A 19,136-nucleotide genomic window follows, 5' to 3' on the forward strand; every position below is an offset into this window, starting at 1 on the left:
CCATGGGAACAGCTGGAGGCACTGAGGAGAGCAGAGGCTACCGGAGAGAGGAACCGGAGCTATGAGGGAACGCGTCTGGCACGGAAGCCCAAAAAGCCCGTAAGTAATTCCCAAAAATTTCTTGGGGGGGGGGCTAGGAGGTAGTGGGCCTAGGGCAGGTAGGAGACCTGCGCCCACTTCCCAGGCTTACCGTGGAGAGCGGGAGTACGGGCAGGCGCCGTGTTACGCAGTAGAGCGCACGGTGTCTCCTGTACGAGTGCATAGCCCAGTGCGGGTTATTCCACCTCCCCGCACTGGTAGGGCTAGATTGGGTATTGAGCCAGGTGTCATGAGGCCGGCTCAACGTGTCTGGTCTCCAGTGCGTCTCCTCGGGCCGGCATACATGGCACCGGCCTTACGCATGGTTTCCCCGGTTCGCCTACATAGGCCGGTGCGGGTTATTCCACCTCCCCGCACTGGTCGGGCGACCGGGAGCATTCAACCAGGTAAGGTTGGGCAGGCTCAATGCTCAAGAGTGCCAGTACGCCTCCACGGTCCGGTATTTCCGGCGCCACCTCCCCGCCCCAGCCTAGTACCTACAGTGCCTACACTACGCACTAGGCTACCAGTGCGTCTCCTGAGCCCAGTTCCTCCTCCACGCACTCTCTCTGTTGTGCGTGTATCCAGTTCGGTGCCTCCAGTTCCGGCACCACGCACTAAGCCTCCTGTGCGTCTCCAGAGCCCTGAACACACTGTATCTTCTCCCCCTACTAATCCTGATGTGCTTGTCCTCAGCCCGGTGTCACCAGTGCCGGTACCTCGCATCAGGGATAGAGTAGGCTTTGAGAGTACAGTGTGCCCTGTCCCTGCTCCCCGCACTAGTAGGAAGGTGCTTATCCTTAGCACGGTGCCTCCAGTTCCGGCACCACGCACCAGGTCTACAGTGTGCCGTATTCGGCCAGAGCCATCCGTCTCCCCAGCGCCATCTGAGCCATCCGTCTCCCCAGCGCCATCTGAGCCATCCGTCTCCCCAGCGCCATCTGAGCCATCCGTCTCCCCAGCGCCGTCTGAGCCGCCCGTCTGCCATGAGCCTGCAAAGCCGCCCGTCTGCCATGAGCCTGCAAAGCCGCCCGTCTGCCATGAGCCTACAGAGCCGTCCGCCAGACAGGAGCCGCTAGAGCCGTCCGCCAGACAGGAGCCGCTAGAGCCGTCCGCCAGACAGGAGCCGCTAGAGCCGTCCGCCAGACAGGAGCCGCTAGAGCCGTCCGCCAGACAGGAGCCGCTAGAGCCGTCCGCCAGACAGGAGCCGCTAGAGCCGTCCGCCAGACAGGAGCCGCTAGAGCCGTCCGCCAGACAGGAGCCGCTAGAGCCGTCCGCCAGAGAGGAGCCGCTAGAGCCGTCCGCCAGACAGGAGCCGCTAGAGCCGTCCGCCAGACAGGATCTGCCAGAGCCGCCAACCAGACAGGATCTGCCAGAGCCGCCAACCAGACAGGATCTGCCAGAGCCGCCAACCAGACAGGATCTGCCAGAGCCGCCAACCAGACAGGATCTGCCAGAGCCGCCAGAGAGCCATGAGCGTCGAGAGCCGTCAGCCCGCCATGAGCGTCGAGAGCCGTCAGCCCGCCATGAGCGTCGAGAGCCGTCAGCCCGCCATGAGCGTCGAGAGCCGTCAGCCCGCCATGAGCGTCGAGAGCCGTCAGCCCGCCATGAGCGTCGAGAGCCGTCAGCCCGCCATGAGCGTCGAGAGCCGTCAGCCCGCCATGAGCGTCGAGAGCCGTCAGCCCGCCATGAGCGTCGAGAGCCGTCAGCCCGCCATGAGCGTCGAGAGCCGTCAGCCCGCCATGAGCGTCGAGAGCCGTCAGCCCGCCATGAGCGTCGAGAGCCGTCAGCCTGCATATACCTGCCAGAGTCCCTCAGCCAGGATCTGCCAGAGTATATCAGCCGGGACCTGCCCCTTGTCCCGGTGCTGCCCCTTGTCCCGGTGCTGCCCCTTGTCCCGGTGCTGCCCCTTGTCCCGGTGCTGCCCCTTGTCCCGGTGCTGCCCCTTGTCCCGGTGCTGCCCCTTGTCCCGGTGCTGCCCCTTGTCCCGGTGCTGCCCCTTCTCCTGGTGCTGGCCGTTTATTTAGGGGATGTGAGTGTTAGGGTGGTCATTGGGAGGGGTAGACAGAAGCGTTGGGTGACTATGGTGGTGTGGGGACAGCGTCCAGAGCCGGAGCCACCACCGTGGTCAACTGCCCACCCAGACCCTCCCCTGGACTTTGTGCTGGTGCGCCCGGCGTTCGCACCTTGAGGGGGGGGTTCTGTAACGGTCCTGACCTGTTTTATGTTGTTTTTGTATGTGTTTAGGTCAGGGCATGTGTTTTGGGTGGGCAGTCTATGTTATCTGTTTCTATGTTGGTTTTGGTTGCCTGGTATGGCTCTTAATTAGAGCCAGGTGTTTTGCGTTCTCCTCTAATTAAGAGTCATATTTAGGTAGGGTGTTCTCACTGTTTGTTTGTGGGTGATTGTCTCCTGTGTCTGTGTCGATGTTACACCATACGGGATTGTTTCGGTTTGTTTCGTGCGTTTATGTAGTCTGTTCCTGTGTCAGCGTGCTTCGTGTATATGTAAGTTCGTTTGTTCAGGTCTGTCTACATCGTTTTGTTATTTTGTTAGTTATATCCAGTATAGTTCGTTTTCGTCTTTGTCTATTTTGTTTATTTAATAAATCATTATGTATTCACAACCCGCTGCGCCTTGGCTTGATCACTACACCTCCTCTTCTTATGAAGAGAGAGAGGAACGCCGTTACAGAGGGTTTAGTATTTATTTAGTCCAGGGGAGCGTTTAGTATTTATTTATTTAGTCCAGGGGAGGGTTTAGTATTTATTTATTTAGTCCAGGGGAGGGTTTAGTATGTATTTATTTAGTCCAGGGGAGGGTTTAGTATTTATTTATTTAGTCCAGGGGAGCGTTTAGTATTTATTTATTTAGTCCAGGGAAGGGTTTAGTATTTATTTATTTAGTCCAGGGGAGCGTTTAGTATTTATTTATTTAGTCCAGGGGAGCGTTTAGTATTTATTTATTTAGTCCAGGGGAGGGTCACGTAATTTATAATCAATTAGATGTCATATTGCTCATTGTTTGGGAATTAGTTGCTGATTATATCTCGATGTGTGCCCTACGCTGCCACTCAGCCTTGATTCTCTGCTGGGGGGCACATCAAGTGCGCCTTTTGTGGTCTCAATCAAATGATCCGTAGACTATACTATAGGCTATAGACCTAGGCTATATGAAGCGCATGCTCGGAGAAGCACAAGGCAAAGTAATTTAAATATATATATTACTTTGCCTTGTGCTTCTCCGCCTTGTGCTTCTATATGCGCTTCATAAATATATATATATATATATATATATATATATATATATATATATATATATATATATATATATATATACACAGTATATGAACACACCAAATTACCAAAAGTATGTGGACACCTGCTCGTCGAACATCCCATTCCAAAATCCTGGGCGTTAATATGGAATTGGTCCCCCATTTTTTTATGCTATAACAGCCTCCAATCTTCTGGGAAGGCTTTCCACTAGATGTTGGAACATTGCTGCGGGAACTTGCTTACATTCAGCCACGAGCATTAGTGAGGTCGGGCACTGATGTTGGGCGATTAGGCATGCCTCGCAGTCAGCGTTCCAATTCATCCCAAAGGTGGGGTTAAGGTCAATTGAAAAAATATTTTATACATTTTAGAATAAGGATGTAATGTAACAAAATGTGGAAAAAGTCAAAGGGTCTGAATACTTTCCGAAGGCACTGTATGTTCTCTCCGTTTCTGCATGAAGCGCTCCTCATCTTGAAAGTCATCGAAACACACAACGAAGGGTCGTGATTTGGAGATCTCTCTGCCTATTCCAGTGAATTCACGGCCTAGGCAGTGAGCCCGTTCCAAGGCCAAGGGAGTGTCGAAGAATTCTTTACCCAGGACCCTCGAAAAACCTGCTGATAAACTTAACTGGATCCTTCTGGTGTATTTGCAATAATCTTGCCCACTCTCTCTTACAATAGTTTGTTTTCTGTTTTTAGAGTTTCATAGCCTTTTTCTAGCTCAACAATTCGTTCACTGCAACTAGACAAGCCATTCTCTAACTCTGTTACTTTCGTACCTTGCTCCTGTATTGTAGTTTGCATTCCGGCCAGGGTGGTAACGATGGGAGACAAAGCCGCATCCACGGCATCTTTTACCAGGGTTGTGATATCAGTCATAAACAGAGGTTTTCTAGATCCGCTGGTCGAGTGATTACAATGCACTGTTTAAGATGAGGAGTCTGTAGCTGTTTTGTACTGTGCGTACGCAAACATGTAAATTGGCTGTGAGATTTCCTCCAAACTTGCGCTTAAGACATCATTCACTAACAGCATTTTGCATTAGATTAGTTTTTAATTAAAAAAAATCTGGATACACAGCCAGAGTAATCAAGGGTTCTCATTCGTGACAGCTTTTAATATTACCTTAATAAATGTTTCAGTGTTGACTACATTTGTAGCTTAGCTGAGTTCGTTCTTCGGTTGGAAAGTTCTTTCTGGAACGTTCCCAGAAGCACCATAACCCCCCACCTAATTTAATTGAATCCACATTACACACACAAATAAACAGCACCCCTGGTGCCACTGAAATCAATTTTTTTTTACCCCGGGACCTATTTTATAGTAACGATAGTAAACACACGGGGCAGATAACGGTTAAAAAGATTCCCAGTGTTTGAGGTGTTTTCACATATAGTCCTCTTTAGAAGACACGATCTCAGTCCTCTTAAACGTGAAAAAAAAAGCATGAGAACTCAGTTGTCTTTCTCTTCAAACTGCTTTTGAATGAGGACCCAACTCTCTTTTGCCAGTTCACTTGATCTATATTGTGGCCCGAGTCCTCTTTACATTCACATTGCTATATTTAGAAATGAACCAAGATCTTTTTCCTACATGCATTCTGGGTTTTTTACAAAGTGCAGGACAAGCCAGTAGGGGGCTGAGGGCACACAGTGTGTTGTGAAATCTGTGAATGTATTGTAATGTTTTAAAATTGTATAAACTGCCTTAATTTTGCTGAACCCCAGGAATAGTAGCTTCTGCTTTGGCAGCAGCTAATGGGGATCCATAATAAATACAAATACAAATCAGAATGTGTTATCAGACAGCTACTGTAGATATACCTACATCCATTTTAGAAGCTAATAGATTGCGTTAAGTCAAAATATGAGACATAATAAATGTAATCAGACGATACTATTAACAATTAACTATTTGATTAACTTAATAAATAGCAATAGAATAACTGCAGATTAAATAATGCTGTAATTGAAAATTGTCCACCCAATATAGGCTACTGTCCCTTTAAGAGCTAGAATAGATTTTGTACCCCATGTTGTGATATTGTCTTCTCACACTATTCAACCCCCACAATCAATACACAGCTGATGAAGCTCTCTCTATAGTTCACATATTGCAAACAAATAATCTGAACAACAACAAAAAACTCCACACATGTTGGAATTTCTGTGTGTCCTTGACAATCGCTAATCAGTATCCAATGTGAAGGGTTATGACAGGGGAAACGGTGTTAGAGTAGTCTAGTGTGAGGGGTTATGTCAGTAGTCTAGTGTGAGGGGTTATGTCAGTAGTCTAGTGTGAGGGGTTTTGTCAGTAGTCTAGTGTGAGGGGTTATGTCAGTAGTCTAGTGTGAGGGGTTATGTCAGTAGTCTAGTGTGAGGGGTTATGTCAGGGGAAATGGTGTTACAGTAGTCTAGTGTGAGGGGTTATGTCAGTAGTCTAGTGTGAGGGGTTATGTCAGTAGTCTAGTGTGAGGGGTTATGTCAGTAGTCTAGTGTGAGGGGTTATGACAGTAGTCTAGTGTGAGGGGTTATGATAGTAGTCTAGTGTGAGGATTTATGTCAGTAGTCTAGTGTGAGGGGTTATGTCAGTAGTCTAGTGTGAGGGGTTATAGCAGTAGTCTAGTGTGAGGGGTTATGACAGTAATCTAGTGTGAGGATATATGTCAGTAGTCTAGTGTGAGGGGTTATGTCAGTAGTCTAGTATGAGGGGTTATGTCAGTAGTCTAGTGTGAGGGGTTATATCAGTAGTCTAGTGTGAGGGGTTATGACAGTAGTCTAGTGTGAGGGGTTATGATAGTAGTCTAGTGTGAGGATTTATGTCAGTAGTCTAGTGTGAGGGATTATGTCAGTAGTCTAGTGTGAGGGGTTATAGCAGTAGTCTAGTGTGAGGGGTTATGACAGTAGTCTAGTGTGAGGGGTTATGACAGTAGTCTAGTGTGAGGGGTTATGTCAGTAGTCTAGTGTGAGGGGTTATGACAGTAGTCTAGTGTGAGGGGTTATGATAGTAGTCTAGTGTGAGGATTTATGTCAGTAGTCTAGTGTGAGGGGTTATGTCAGTAGTCTAGTGTGAGGGGTTATGTCAGTAGTCTAGTGTGAGGGGTTATGACAGTAGTCTAGTGTGAGGGGTTATGATAGTAGTCTAGTGTGAGGATTTATGTCAGTAGTCTAGTGTGAGGGGTTATGTCAGTAGTCTAGTGTGAGGGGTTATAGCAGTAGTCTAGTGTGAGGGGTTATAGCAGTAGTCTAGTGTGAGGGGTTATAGCAGTAGTCTAGTGTGAGGGGTTATGACAGTAGTCTAGTGTGAGGGGTTATGGCAGTAGTCTAGTGTGAGGGGTTATGTCAGTAGTCTAGTGTGAGGGGTTATGACAGTAGTCTAGTGTGAGGGGTTATGTCAGTAGTCTAGTGTGAGGGGTTATGACAGTAGTCTAGTGTGAGGGGTTATGTCAGTAGTCTAGTGTGAGGGGTTATAGCAGTAGTCTAGTGTGAGGGGTTATAGCAGTAGTCTAGTGTGAGGGGTTATGACAGTAGTCTAGTGTGAGGGGTTATGGCAGTAGTCTAGTGTGAGGGGTTATGTCAGTAGTCTAGTGTGAGGGGTTATGACAGTAGTCTAGTGTGAGGGGTTATGTCAGTAGTCTAGTGTGAGGGGTTATGACAGTAGTCTAGTGTGAGGGGTTATGTCAGTAGTCTAGTGTGAGGGGTTATGTCAGTAGTCTAGTGTGAGGGGTTATGTCAGTAGTCTAGTGTGAGGGGTTATGACAGTAGTCTAGTGTGAGGGGTTATGTCAGTAGTCTAGTGTGAGGGGTTATAACAGTAGTCTAGTGTGAGGGGTTATGACAGTAGTCTAGTGTGAGGGGTTATGTCAGTAGTCTAGTGTGAGGGGTTATGACAGTAGTCTAGTGTGAGGGGTTATGTCAGTAGTCTAGTGTGAGGGGTTATGTCAGTAGTCTAGTGTGAGGGGTTATGTCAGTAGTCTAGTGTGAGGGGTTATGTCAGGAGTCTAGTGTGAGGGGTTATGACAGTAGTCTAGTGTGAGGGGTTATGTCAGTAGTCTAGTGTAAGGGGTTATGTCAGTAGTCTAGTGTGAGGGGTTATGTCAGTAGTCTAGTGTGAGGGGTTGTGACAGTAGTCTAGTGTGAGGGGTTATGATAGTAGTCTAGTGTAAGAGGTTATGACAGTAGTCTCGTGTGAGGGGTTATGTCAGTAGTCTAGTGTGAGGGGTTATGTCAGTAGTCTAGTGTGAGGGGTTATGTCAGTAGTCTAGTGTGAGGGGTTATGTCAGTAGTCTAGTGTGAGGGGTTATGTCAGTAGTCTAGTGTGAGGGGTTATGACAGTAGTCTAGTGTGAGGGGTTATGACAGTAGTCTAGTGTTAGGATTTATGTCAGTAGTCTAGTTTGAGGGGTTATGGCAGTAGTCTAGTGTGAGGGGTTATAACAGTAGTCTAGTGTGAGGGGTTATGTCAGTAGTCTAGTGTTAGGGGTTATGACAGTAGTCTAGTGTGAGGGGTTATGATTATAGTCTAGTGTGAGGGGCTATAACAGTAGTCTAGTGTGAGGGGTTATGTCAGTAGTCTAGTGTGAGGGGTTATGTCAGTAGTCTAGTGTGAGGGGTTATGTCAGTAGTCTAGTGTGAGGGGTTATGACAGTAGTCTAGTGTGAGGATTTATGTCAGTAGTCTAGTGTGAGGGGTTATGTCAGTAGTCTAGTGTGAGGGGTTATGTCAGTAGTCTAGTGTGAGGGGTTATAACAGTAGTCTAGTGTGAGGGGTTATGTCAGTAGTCTAGTGTAAGGGGTTATAACAGTAGTCTAGTGTGAGGGGTTATAACAGTAGTCTAGTGTGAGGGGTTATGTCAGTAGTCTAGTGTGAGGGGTTATGACAGTAGTCTAGTGTGAGGGGTTATAACAGTAGTCTAGTGTGAGGGGTTATGATTATAGTCTAGTGTGAGGGGTTATGTCAGTAGTCTAGTGTGAGGGGTTATGTCAGTAGTCTAGTGTGAGGGGTTTTGGCAGTAGTCTAGTGTGAGTGGTTATGTCAGTAGTCTAGTGTGAGGGGTTATGTCAGTAGTCTAGTGTGAGGGGTTATGTCAGTAGTCTAGTGTGAGGGGTTATGACAGTAGTCTAGTGTGAGGGGTTATGTCAGTAGTCTAGTGTGAGGGGTTATGTCAGTAGTCTAGTGTGAGGGGTTATGTCAGTAGTCTAGTGTGAGGGGTTATGTCAGTAGTCTAGTGTGAGGGGTTATGTCAGTAGTCTAGTGTGAGGGGTTATGTCAGTAGTCTAGTGTGAGGGGATATAACAGTAGTCTAGTGTGAGGGGTTATGTCAGTAGTCTAGTGTTTGAGGGGTTATAACAGTAGTCTAGTGTGAGGGGTTATGACAGTAGTCTAGTGTGAGGGGTTGTGACAGTAGTCTAGTGGGAGGGGTTATGACAGTAGTCTAGTGTGAGGGGTTATGTCAGTAGTCTAGTGTGAGGGGTTATGTCAGTAGTCTAGTGTGAGGGGTTATGTCAGTAGTCTAGTGTGAGGGGTTATAGCAGTAGTCTAGTGTGAGGGATTATGACAGTAGTCTAGTGTGAGGGGTTAGGTCAGTAGTCTAGTGGGAGGGGTTATGTCAGTAGTCTAGTGGGAGGGGTTATGACAGTAGTCTAGTGTGAGGATTTATGTCAGGGGAAATGGTGTTACAGTAGTCTAGTGTGAGGGGTTATGACAGTAGTCTTGTGTGAGGAGTTATGTCAGGGGAAATGGTGTTACAGTAGTCTAGTGTGAGGGGTTATAGCAGTAGTCTAGTGTGAGGGGTTATGTCAGTAGTCTAGTGTGAGGGGTTATGTCAGTAGTCTAGTTTGAGGGGTTATGGCAGTAGTCTAGTGTGAGGGGTTGTGACAGTAGTCTAGTAAGGGGTTCTGATAGTAGTCTAGTGTGAGGGGTTATGTCAGTAGTCTAGTGTGAGGGGTTATGACAGTAGTCTAGTGTGAGGGGTTATGTCAGTAGTCTAGTGTGAGGGGTTATGTCAGTAGTCTAGTGTGAGGGGTTATAACAGTAGTCTAGTGTGAGGGGTTATGTCAGGGGAAATGGTGTTACAGTAGTCTAGTGTGAGGTGTTATAACAGTAGTCTAGTGTGAGGGGTTATGTCAGTAGTCTAGTGTGAGGGGTTATGTCAGTAGTCTAGTTTGAGGGGTTATGGCAGTAGTCTAGTGTGAGGGGTTATGACAGTAGTCTAGTGAGGGGTTCTGATAGTAGTCTAGTGTGAGGGGTTATGTCAGTAGTCTAGTGTGAGGGGTTATGTCAGTAGTCTAGTGTGAGGGGTTATGTCAGTAGTCTAGTGTGAGGGGTTATGTCAGTAGTCTAGTGTGAGGGGTTATGACAGTAGTCTAGTGTGAGGGGTTATGTCAGGGGAGACAGTGTAGCAGTAGTCTAGTGATCCACCTCTACGCAGACGACACCATTCTGTGTACATCTGGCCCTTCTTTGGACACTGTGTTAACTAACCTCCAGACGAGCTTTAATGTCATACAACACTCCTTCCATGGCCTCCAACTGCTTTTAAATGCTAGTAAATCTAAGTGCATGCTCTTCAACCGATCGCTGCCCGCACCCTCCCGGCCGACTAGCATCAATACTCTGGACGGTTCTGACTTAGAATATATGGACAATTACAAATACCTAGGTGTCTGGTTAGACCGTAAAGTCTCCTTCCAGACTCACATCAAACATCTCCAATCCAAAATTAAATCTAGAATTGGCTTCCTATTTCGCAACAAAGCTTGCTTCACTCATGCCGCCGAACTTACCCTCGTAAAACTGACTATCCTACCAATCCTCGACTTGGGCGATGTCATTTACAAAATAGCCTCCAACACTCTACTCAGCAAACTGGATGTAGTCTATCACAGTGCCATCCATTTTATCACCAAAGCCCCATATACTACCCACCACTGCGACCTGTATGCTCTTGTTGGCTGGCCCTCGCTTCATACTCGACGCCAAACCCACTGGCTCCAATCTATAAATCTTTGCTAGGTAAAGCCCCGCCTTATCTCAGCGCACTGGTCACCATAGCAACACCCACCTGTAGCACACACTCCAGCACGTATATCTCACTGGTCATCCCCAAAGCCAACACCCCTTTTGGCCACCTTTCCTTCCAGTTCTCTGCTGCCAATGACTGGAACGAATTGCAAAAATCTCTGAAGCTGGAGTCTTATATCTCCCTCTCTAACTTTAAGCATCAGCTGTCAGAGCAGCTTACAGTGTACCTGTACACAGCCAATCTGTAAATAGCACACCCGACTATCTCATCCCCATATTATTACTTAACCTCTCGCTCTTTTACACCCCAGTATCTCTACTTGCACATCATCATCTGCACATCTATCACTCCAGTATTAATGCTAAATTGAAATTATTTTCACTTCTATGGCCTATTTATTTCCCACCTCCCTACTCTTCTACATTTGCACACACTGTACATAGATTTTTTTATATTTGTCTTTTCTTTTGTGTTATTGACTGTACGTTTGTTTATGTGTAACTCTGTGTTGTTGTTTGTGTCGCACTGCTTTGCTTTATCTTGGCCAGGTCGCAATTGTAAATGAGAACTTGTTCTCAACTGGCCTACCTGGTTAAATAAAGGGGAAATAAATAAAATAAAATAGTGTGTGGTGCAGGAATAATGACAAATGAACCTAGGGAGCTTGGCGTTCACATTGTCCTACAAATTGTCACATTGTCCTACAAAAGGGAACAAGACTGCGGAATTCAAGCGAACCAAACTCACATCATCTCTGGAGATGGTTTCAGTTGGGTTCACTTTAGGGGGCTCTTTGGATGGGTCTGAGTTCCTTTGGGGTGTTCACACTGCACACAAAACATTCAGCGAACCACACTGAGTTCACATAAATCGGTTGAAGGGGACCAAGTTTAGAGCTTTATGACGTGCATTTACTGTTCACCATACTCATCATCATCATCATCATCTTCCTCCTTGTCATCATCATCCTCATCATCCTTCTCCGTGTCATCATCATCTTCCTCCTCATCATCCCCCGTATCATCTTCATCCTCGTCTTCGTCCTCTTCATCATCCTCATCATCCTCATTATCACATTTTTATAATATAAACACAGCTGTAAAGTATACTGAACAAAAATCTAAATGCAACATGCAACAATTTCAAAGATTTTGCTGAGTTACAGTTCATTATGAGGAAAACAGTCATTTGAAATACATTCATTAGGAACTAATCTATGGATTTCACATGACTGGGAATACAGATATGCATCAATTGGTCACAGATACATTAAAAATGGGCCTCACAATAGGCCTCAGGATCTCGTCACAGTATTTCTGTGCATCTAAATTGTGTATCGATTTGTCCGTAGCTTATGCCTGTGTAACGGATGTGAAATGGCTAGCTAGTTAGCGGGTACGCGCTAGTAGCATTTCAATCAGTTACGTCACTTGCTCTGAGACCTGAAGTAGGGTTTCCCCTTGCTCTGCAAGGGCCGTGGCTTTTGTGGAGCGATGGGTAACGACGCTTCGTGGGTGTCAGTTGTTGATGTGTGCAGAGGGTCCCTGGTTCGCGCCCGAGGTCGGGGCGAGGGGACGGTTTAAAGTTATACTGTTACACCTGCCCCATACCATAACCCCACCGTCACCATGGGGCACTCTGTTCACAACGTTGACATCAGCAAACCACTCGCCCACATAACGCCACACACAGGTTGTGAGGCAGGTTGTGAGGCAGGTTGGACGTTAACAGACATCATCAAATAAATTACACAGGACATATTAGTCAGGTCTTTAGGCTTATCTATCTATATCTATTTATCTTATCTATCTCCATCTTGCTGGAGTCTTTATCTTTGATCATTTCACAACCATTGTTGTTTGTTTTTTTGCTGTTCTTTAAAATGCCCGAGGGACACAATCACAAATATATTGACGAAGGATATGGTCACTGTCTTTCGACAATTTATTTTTATCTTATACAATGCTCTTGAGGTTTGCAGTTGCAAAAAAAAAAAAAGAAGTACAACTGGAGTTTAACAAACAAGGTACAATAGGGAATGTTTGAACAGTTACTCTACTATTGTATCCACTAACTTAGTTGTACGTTCCCTTCAGTCTCAATTCATTGCGCAAAAAAAACTTGTTGCATACATACTTTACGTTCAAGTTCCCTCAAGCAACTTAACTCAGTCTTGAGCTAGGCCCAATTCATCCCTGCTTGTCACTTTTTCACAGGTTTACAAATATATCACAAAAACACCTCATAAGTGTGTCATAAATAACATCCCAAGAAACCCAGCCCACACAGGAGTCACCCTTTAAACTTAACAGTCTACTGGGATGGGAGAGGGTCAATGAATTCAAGATACATGCCTCTGCTATCGTGGATGAGCATAAATGAATGACGTTTATGTGGATGTCAAGAGGGCCGGGGGGAGTTGGAAGAGGTAGCAGCAATACTCACACAGCATCTTGGTGACCTGGCGTCTCCGGGCTTTCTGCTGCTGACTGCGGACGTTGCAGTAGCTGTTGCGCCCTAGGCTTGTCTCAGCCTCCATCACCTGGAGCATCTTCTCACGTTTGAGCTGCAGGCCGATGAGTAGGTAGAGAGCGCTGATGGTCAGCATGGGAAGCATGAAGAAAAGCAGGGTGGTCACTTGGATGGTCAAGTTGTACATCCAGCGGGGCTTGACCAGCGTACAGATGGCTGACTCTGGGATTTCCTTCCTGGTGGTGCCCCCTGCTGCCGACTGCAGGGTAAAGATGCCGTGCAGGCTGGTGTTGGGCACGGCACATAGCACTGAGATCCCCCACACTGTCATAATGACCCGTTTGGCATGTGTGTGCGTCACCACGTACTTGGCGCGCAGGGGGTGCACTACAGCGATGTAGCGTTCCACGCTGAGCGCCGTCACATTGAGGATGGAGGCGAAGCAGACCGTCTCAAACAGGAAAGTCTTAAAGTAGCAGCCACCCTTGCCCAGGAGGAATGGGTAGTTCTGCCACATCTCGTAGAGCTCCAGTGGCATGCCCAGCAGCAGCACCAGCAGGTCAGACACGGCGAGGCTGAACAGGTAGTAGTTGGTGGGCGTGCGCATAACCTTGTTGCGAGCGATGACGATGCAGGTTAGCAAGTTACCAAACGCTCCCACCAGGAAGATGAGCAGGTAGGTGAGGCAGACGGGGAGGAAGACAGAGGAGCGCAGAGGGCCCAGGTACTTCTCTAGGTACTCCTCCTGTGTCAGGCATGCATCTACCGGTCCTGCGCTGCCGTTCAGGTCAGAGGTCAGGTTGCCACACATCCCCTCCTGTGGGCAGTCCCAGCTGTCAGCGAAGGAGCAGTTGTACCTGGATGTCATCCTGTTGAGATACGAAGCCTGCAGAGGCAAGACATTTTTTGATTTTTTGTAACATGCTTTTGTAGTGATAATACACGTTAGAGTCCCTGCACTAAGCAAAAATTGATTTAGTCAAATATAAAGTGCAGGATCATAAAAGGATATAAAATCAAAATGAATATGTTGGTAGTAAATGTGGATGTAAAGGGCTGCCCTCTGTTGATAGTGTCTGAATGTGTGATTATTAATGTTGAACAGAATAATGTTCCCAAGATTTTGCTATAAGGATTTTACGAAACAGACAGGGTGAAAACTGAGAGTGGCTAAACTCGAATTACCGGCTGTTTAAAGCTCAATGGGAGCGATTTAAAGTTTCTGAGAAACTTTACCTTTGTCCTGTAATGCAGGGTTTCCCAAACTCAGTCCTGGGCCCCCTATGGGTGCATGTTTTGGTTTCCCCCCTAGCACTACACAGCTGACACAAATCAGCAAAACTTGATGGTGAATCAGCTGTGCAAAAAAATCTATGTGCACCCGTGGGGCGCCCAGGACCAAGTTTGGGAAACCATGCTCCAATGAACATGAATTACACTGAATTATCATTTTTGTTGATCTTAAATTAAAAAAAGACCCAGCTAGCACATTTGGTTCCTTGGAAGTTGTGGGAACGTATGTTTTTGGTTTCACATTGGTTGTGGGAACGAAGCCATACATGTCCTGAACGTACGTTTTTGTAAATCTTTTGGGAACAGATGTGAACATTTTCCCTGTTCTGGGAACGTTTATTTTTAGGTTGCAGGGATGTTCTGAGAACATTTTACTCTGGTTACTTTAATTTTTCCTTAATGCACTGAGAACAGAAATTCTAGGTTATTTTGAAGTTTCCTTAAAACTTAAAACAGAATGTTTTAAATAAGACTTTTAATAACACTGCTAGCTTAATGTCTTTTTTTTTTAAACTCTAAGCACATATGGAAATTAATTTACTCAAGCAGTAATCATGCAAACACATGTATTTTTTATATAGCGCTTGTATGATTATGTGTTTGCCATCAGGCCATTGTCCACACTCCAAAAAATGCTGGTTTAGAAATAACCCAATTTGGGAAAATATGTGACCGAACACACGTTGAGATATTAGAACTCAGCCATTTGGGTCACAAACAACCCACTGTTTTCTATAAGTTGGGTTGTTGATGCTAGTTTATTGAGTAAAATCCACTAGGTGAGATTAGAACACTGGAGATGTGGCTTAGTAAGGAAGTGGCTTTCAGATAATAATTTTTGGCACCCCGTGAATGTAATTCCTATTAATCTGTTCTGTTGAATTGTCAAAACATGTTAAGGTTGAGCACTGACACTTTTGTAGCTTAATAAGGCTTACATAAGAGTATGAGTTCCTTAAGTGCATATGCATATCGCAATGTTGAGATAGTACCCACTTTGTTATAATATTTAAAAAATTATAAGTTTAGATTCAAATGTGGGGTTTTGCTTTCAGATAGGTATGTTTGTCCACCCGTGAGAGTAAATGTCTCTCCTGTTCATGTTATGTTTGTACACTGCACATTGAACTCTCACGGGTGGCCAAAAATAACTATCTTAAAGCCACGGCCATACTAAGCCACACTAGTCTTCTGATCTGACCCGGTGGATCATAGCTCAATAACCCAACTAAGTGTCCCAACTGGCTGGGTCAAATATAACCCAACGTTTGTTCTGTCCACTATTTACCCAGGTCTGGGTTGTTTTTAACCCATGATGTTTTCAGAGTGCAAGGATAACAAGGTACTTTGATCCAAACCAGGCCTGGCCTATTAAAGTATTTTAGTCAGTAATTGCACTATGTGAGTTCATTGAATACAAATGAGCTGTAAGTGTTCGGGTGGTCGGGCCAACTACTCACAATCAACTGCTTGGACCACAACAGTTATCCAAGTCTCATCTGTGTCAATACATGTGGGCTTGATGGAAGCCCAACGGAGCGTGACTGTGATCCCTGCACCATGCACCTGACACTCACCCCAGGTTTTCCCATTACTCTTCCATGGTATAGTGGTTTTGAACGGCTTGCCAGATGAGCACAAACCACCAAAGGTTAACGTCACTCAGGGGTGTCTCTGAACGTCATCTGATGGCAACGTAAAGGCCTTTGAGGTCAGCGCCAGGCAATAGACGTCATATGACATTCTAGAAAGGATCATAGAGACTTGCTCCATCTAGGAGCCGGCCAATCTACAGTACATAATGTATACAATACAATATAATGCACTTGTTAATAGCTGGCTGGTGGGGGGGGGGGGGGGGGGGGGGGTGTTTGGAGTTGGCTACATATTGACAAGTCAGAGCAAGGAGCAAAACAAATATACAATCCCCCTGCAGTGACTCATTTCTGACCAAGGAAAGTCCATCATCAAGCCCCTTTGAAATGACAACCCAAAGGAAGATAATCCAAAGCATTTGAGTGATGCCTAAAGAGGACGACGTCAGAGAGAGGGAGGAGACGGGTATAAACAGAGGAAGATTAAGGACATGGTGAATAGACGACATCAGAGAGAGGGAGGAGACGGGTATAAACAGAGGAAGATTAAGGACATGGTGAATAGACGACATCAGAGAGAGGGAGGAGACGGGTATAAACAGAGGAAGATTAAGGACATGGGGAATAGACGACATCAGAGAGAGGGAGGAGACGGGTATAAACAGAGGAAGATTAAGGACATGGTGAATAGACGACATCAGAGAGAGGGAGGAGACGGGTATAAACAGAGGAAGATTAAGGACATGGGGAATAGACGTCGAAGAGAGAGCCCACATGTCCACAATCTCATGAAATAATTCATTAACATCCGATTAGACATTAATGATTTGGTTTTAGGCGTTTGAGAAAAAAACATGAAACTCGGACAGAACTTATGTTAATATTAATGAGTTTCTGTTCTTTAATCTGCAAGAAAATGAAGAAAATAGAAAACTACTTCAAAAAACAGTCTCCTTTATGTACGCAACAGACAACATCTCACTAGTGCACTGTGTTCATCTTGACTGTAATAGGCTATACATATACATTAGCTAGTTTCATGAGTTTCTCCCTCTCTTGCAGGGAATCATATGGATTCTATCAGCAGCACATTGTGTGGAACCAGACTGGAGAAAGAAAGTTAGCTGGCTGCCAATTCAGCCAAATCATGGCCATGTCAATTGTCCATGGCATTTCAATTACATTACAGCATTTCCATCATGCCTCTAACAAGCCCTTATTGCTTGCTGCTGCTGTTGACAGACACAAGATTGCCTGGGCGCTACAGAGGAGACAGCAGAGGAGACAGCAGAGGAGACAACAGAGGAGACAACAGAGGAGACAGCAGAGGAGACAGCAGAGGAGACAGCAGAGGAGACAGCAGAGGAGACAACAGAGGAGACAACAGAGGAGACAACAGAGGAGACAACAGAGGAGACAGCAGAGGAGACAGCAGAGGAGACAGCAGAGGAGACAGCAGAGGAGACAACAGAGGAGACAGCAGAGGAGACAACAGAGGAGACAACAGAGGAGACAACAGAGGAGACAACAGAGGAGACAACAGAGGAGACAACAGAGGAGACAACAGAGGAGACAACAGAGGAGACAACAGAGGAGACAACAGAGGAGACAACAGAGGAGACAGCAGAGGAGACAGCAGAGGAGACAACAGAGGAGACAACAGAGGAGACAGCAGAGGAGACAACAGAGGAGACAACAGAGGAGACAACAGAGGAGACAACAGAGGAGACAACAGAGGAGACAACAGAGGAGACAACAGAGGAGAGAGAGCAGAGCAGTGTCCATCAGGCTACTGTGTCCGGAGAATCCAGCATCATAAAAGAGTGATGTCTTCATGTTTCATATTTTATCCTGTAAATCCGTTGACATTATTGTTTTAGTAGATGAAAAGCTAAGAAGAGAGGCAGGCTCCAACGGCTCGGGACAAACACAAAGCCGTGCGAAACTCCAGCGCAGTTCTGAGCAATAACATGTTTTCATGAATATGTCCATTATGTTCTGTGGGTTGTATCCTATAGGCTTTTGATGATAAGAGAAGACAAAACTGACCAACCCTGTCGCATGAATTATTCCATTCAAGTTTCTCGTGCCTTTCATTCACCTTAATATCTTGACATTTCCTTGCATATTGACAATTTTTACCTTAACATTTTTAAGTAACTGTCCAGTGAAAAGTTCATACTCTGTGAACTCACGCCCAAATAATGTTGTTGACTTGTCCGATAGTCATGTTTGTGGCCAACGTATACTTTGGAGAAAAAAGGGGGGGGGAAAAAGACTTCAAAAACCCCACCTCAAACTTGTATCTCAAACAGACCGTTTAAAAAAAAATGCTTGCCATTTCCTCATAGAACATGATGTCATGTTGGGTCATTGACAGGAGATGGCCAATCAGCGGTCTAATGGCATGAAATATTTTTAATGATTAGTATACGCCACACCATTCCAACCAGAGTATGTGAGTAGAGTTGAGCAGTTGGAAATCCCACTTATGGTTCATGGAACGCTCAACATCCTTTCCCATGCTCAGCTAAAAAAGGCACTCCATTCATGTTTTGTTAAAAATATAATTTACCCACATCTACTTTTGTGACTATGTACTATTTGGTTTTGAAGTAGTAAGAAGCTTCAACATTTCAACAACATGTCGTAGGCTTTTGAACAAGAACCTACACATCATGACCAAAAGTATGTGGACACCTGGTCGTCGAACATCTCATTCCAAAATCATGGGCATTAATATGGAGTTGGTTCCTCCTTTGCCGCTATAACAGCCTCCACTCTTCTGGGAAGGCTTTCCACTAGATGTTGGAACATTGGTGCAGGGGACTTGCTTCCATTCAGCCACAAGAGCATTAGTGAGGTCGGTTACTGATGTTGGGTGATTAGGTCTGGCTTGCAGTCGGAGTTTCAATTCATCCCAAAGTTTTTTGATGGGGTTGAGGTCAGGGCTCTGTGCAGGCCAGTCAAGTTCTTCCACACCGATCTCGACAAACCCTTTTTATACGGACCTCGCTTTGTGCACAGGGGGGGGGGTTATCATGCTGAAGAAGGAAAGGGCCTTCCCCAAACTTCTGCCACAAAGTCGGAAGCAAAGAATCGTCTAGAATGTCATTGTCTGCTGTAGCGTTAAGGTTTCCCTTCACTGGAACTAAGTGGCCTAGCCCGAACCATGAAAAACAGCCTCAGACCATTATTCCTCCTCCACCAAACTTTACAGTTGGCACTATGCGTTGGGGCAGGTAGAATTCTCCTGGCATCCACCAAACCCAGATTCGTCCGTCGGCCTGCCAGATGGTCAAGTTTTATAAATCACTCCAGTTTCCACTGTTCCATAGTCCAATGGCGGCGAGCTTTACACCACTCCAGCCGACGCTTGGCATTGTGCATGGTG

The 19,136-nt window shown here is 45.9% G+C and overlaps 1 protein-coding gene across 1 annotated transcript in view; it reads right to left on the minus strand.

Moving 5' to 3' along the window:
* The window catches only part of nmur1a (neuromedin U receptor 1a), a 40,373-nt gene that overhangs the window by 13,279 nt on the left and 7,958 nt on the right, over nt 1–19,136 (minus strand). The window contains exon 2 of the mRNA XM_055940925.1: nt 12,828–13,740. Within this exon, the coding sequence (XP_055796900.1) occupies nt 12,828–13,722 (895 nt within the window). The 5' untranslated portion in view covers nt 13,723–13,740. The remainder of the gene's footprint in view (nt 1–12,827; nt 13,741–19,136) is intronic.

This window comes from Salvelinus fontinalis, chromosome 12 (assembly GCF_029448725.1).
Source record: "Salvelinus fontinalis isolate EN_2023a chromosome 12, ASM2944872v1, whole genome shotgun sequence".
Classification (NCBI taxonomy): domain Eukaryota; kingdom Metazoa; phylum Chordata; class Actinopteri; order Salmoniformes; family Salmonidae; genus Salvelinus; species Salvelinus fontinalis.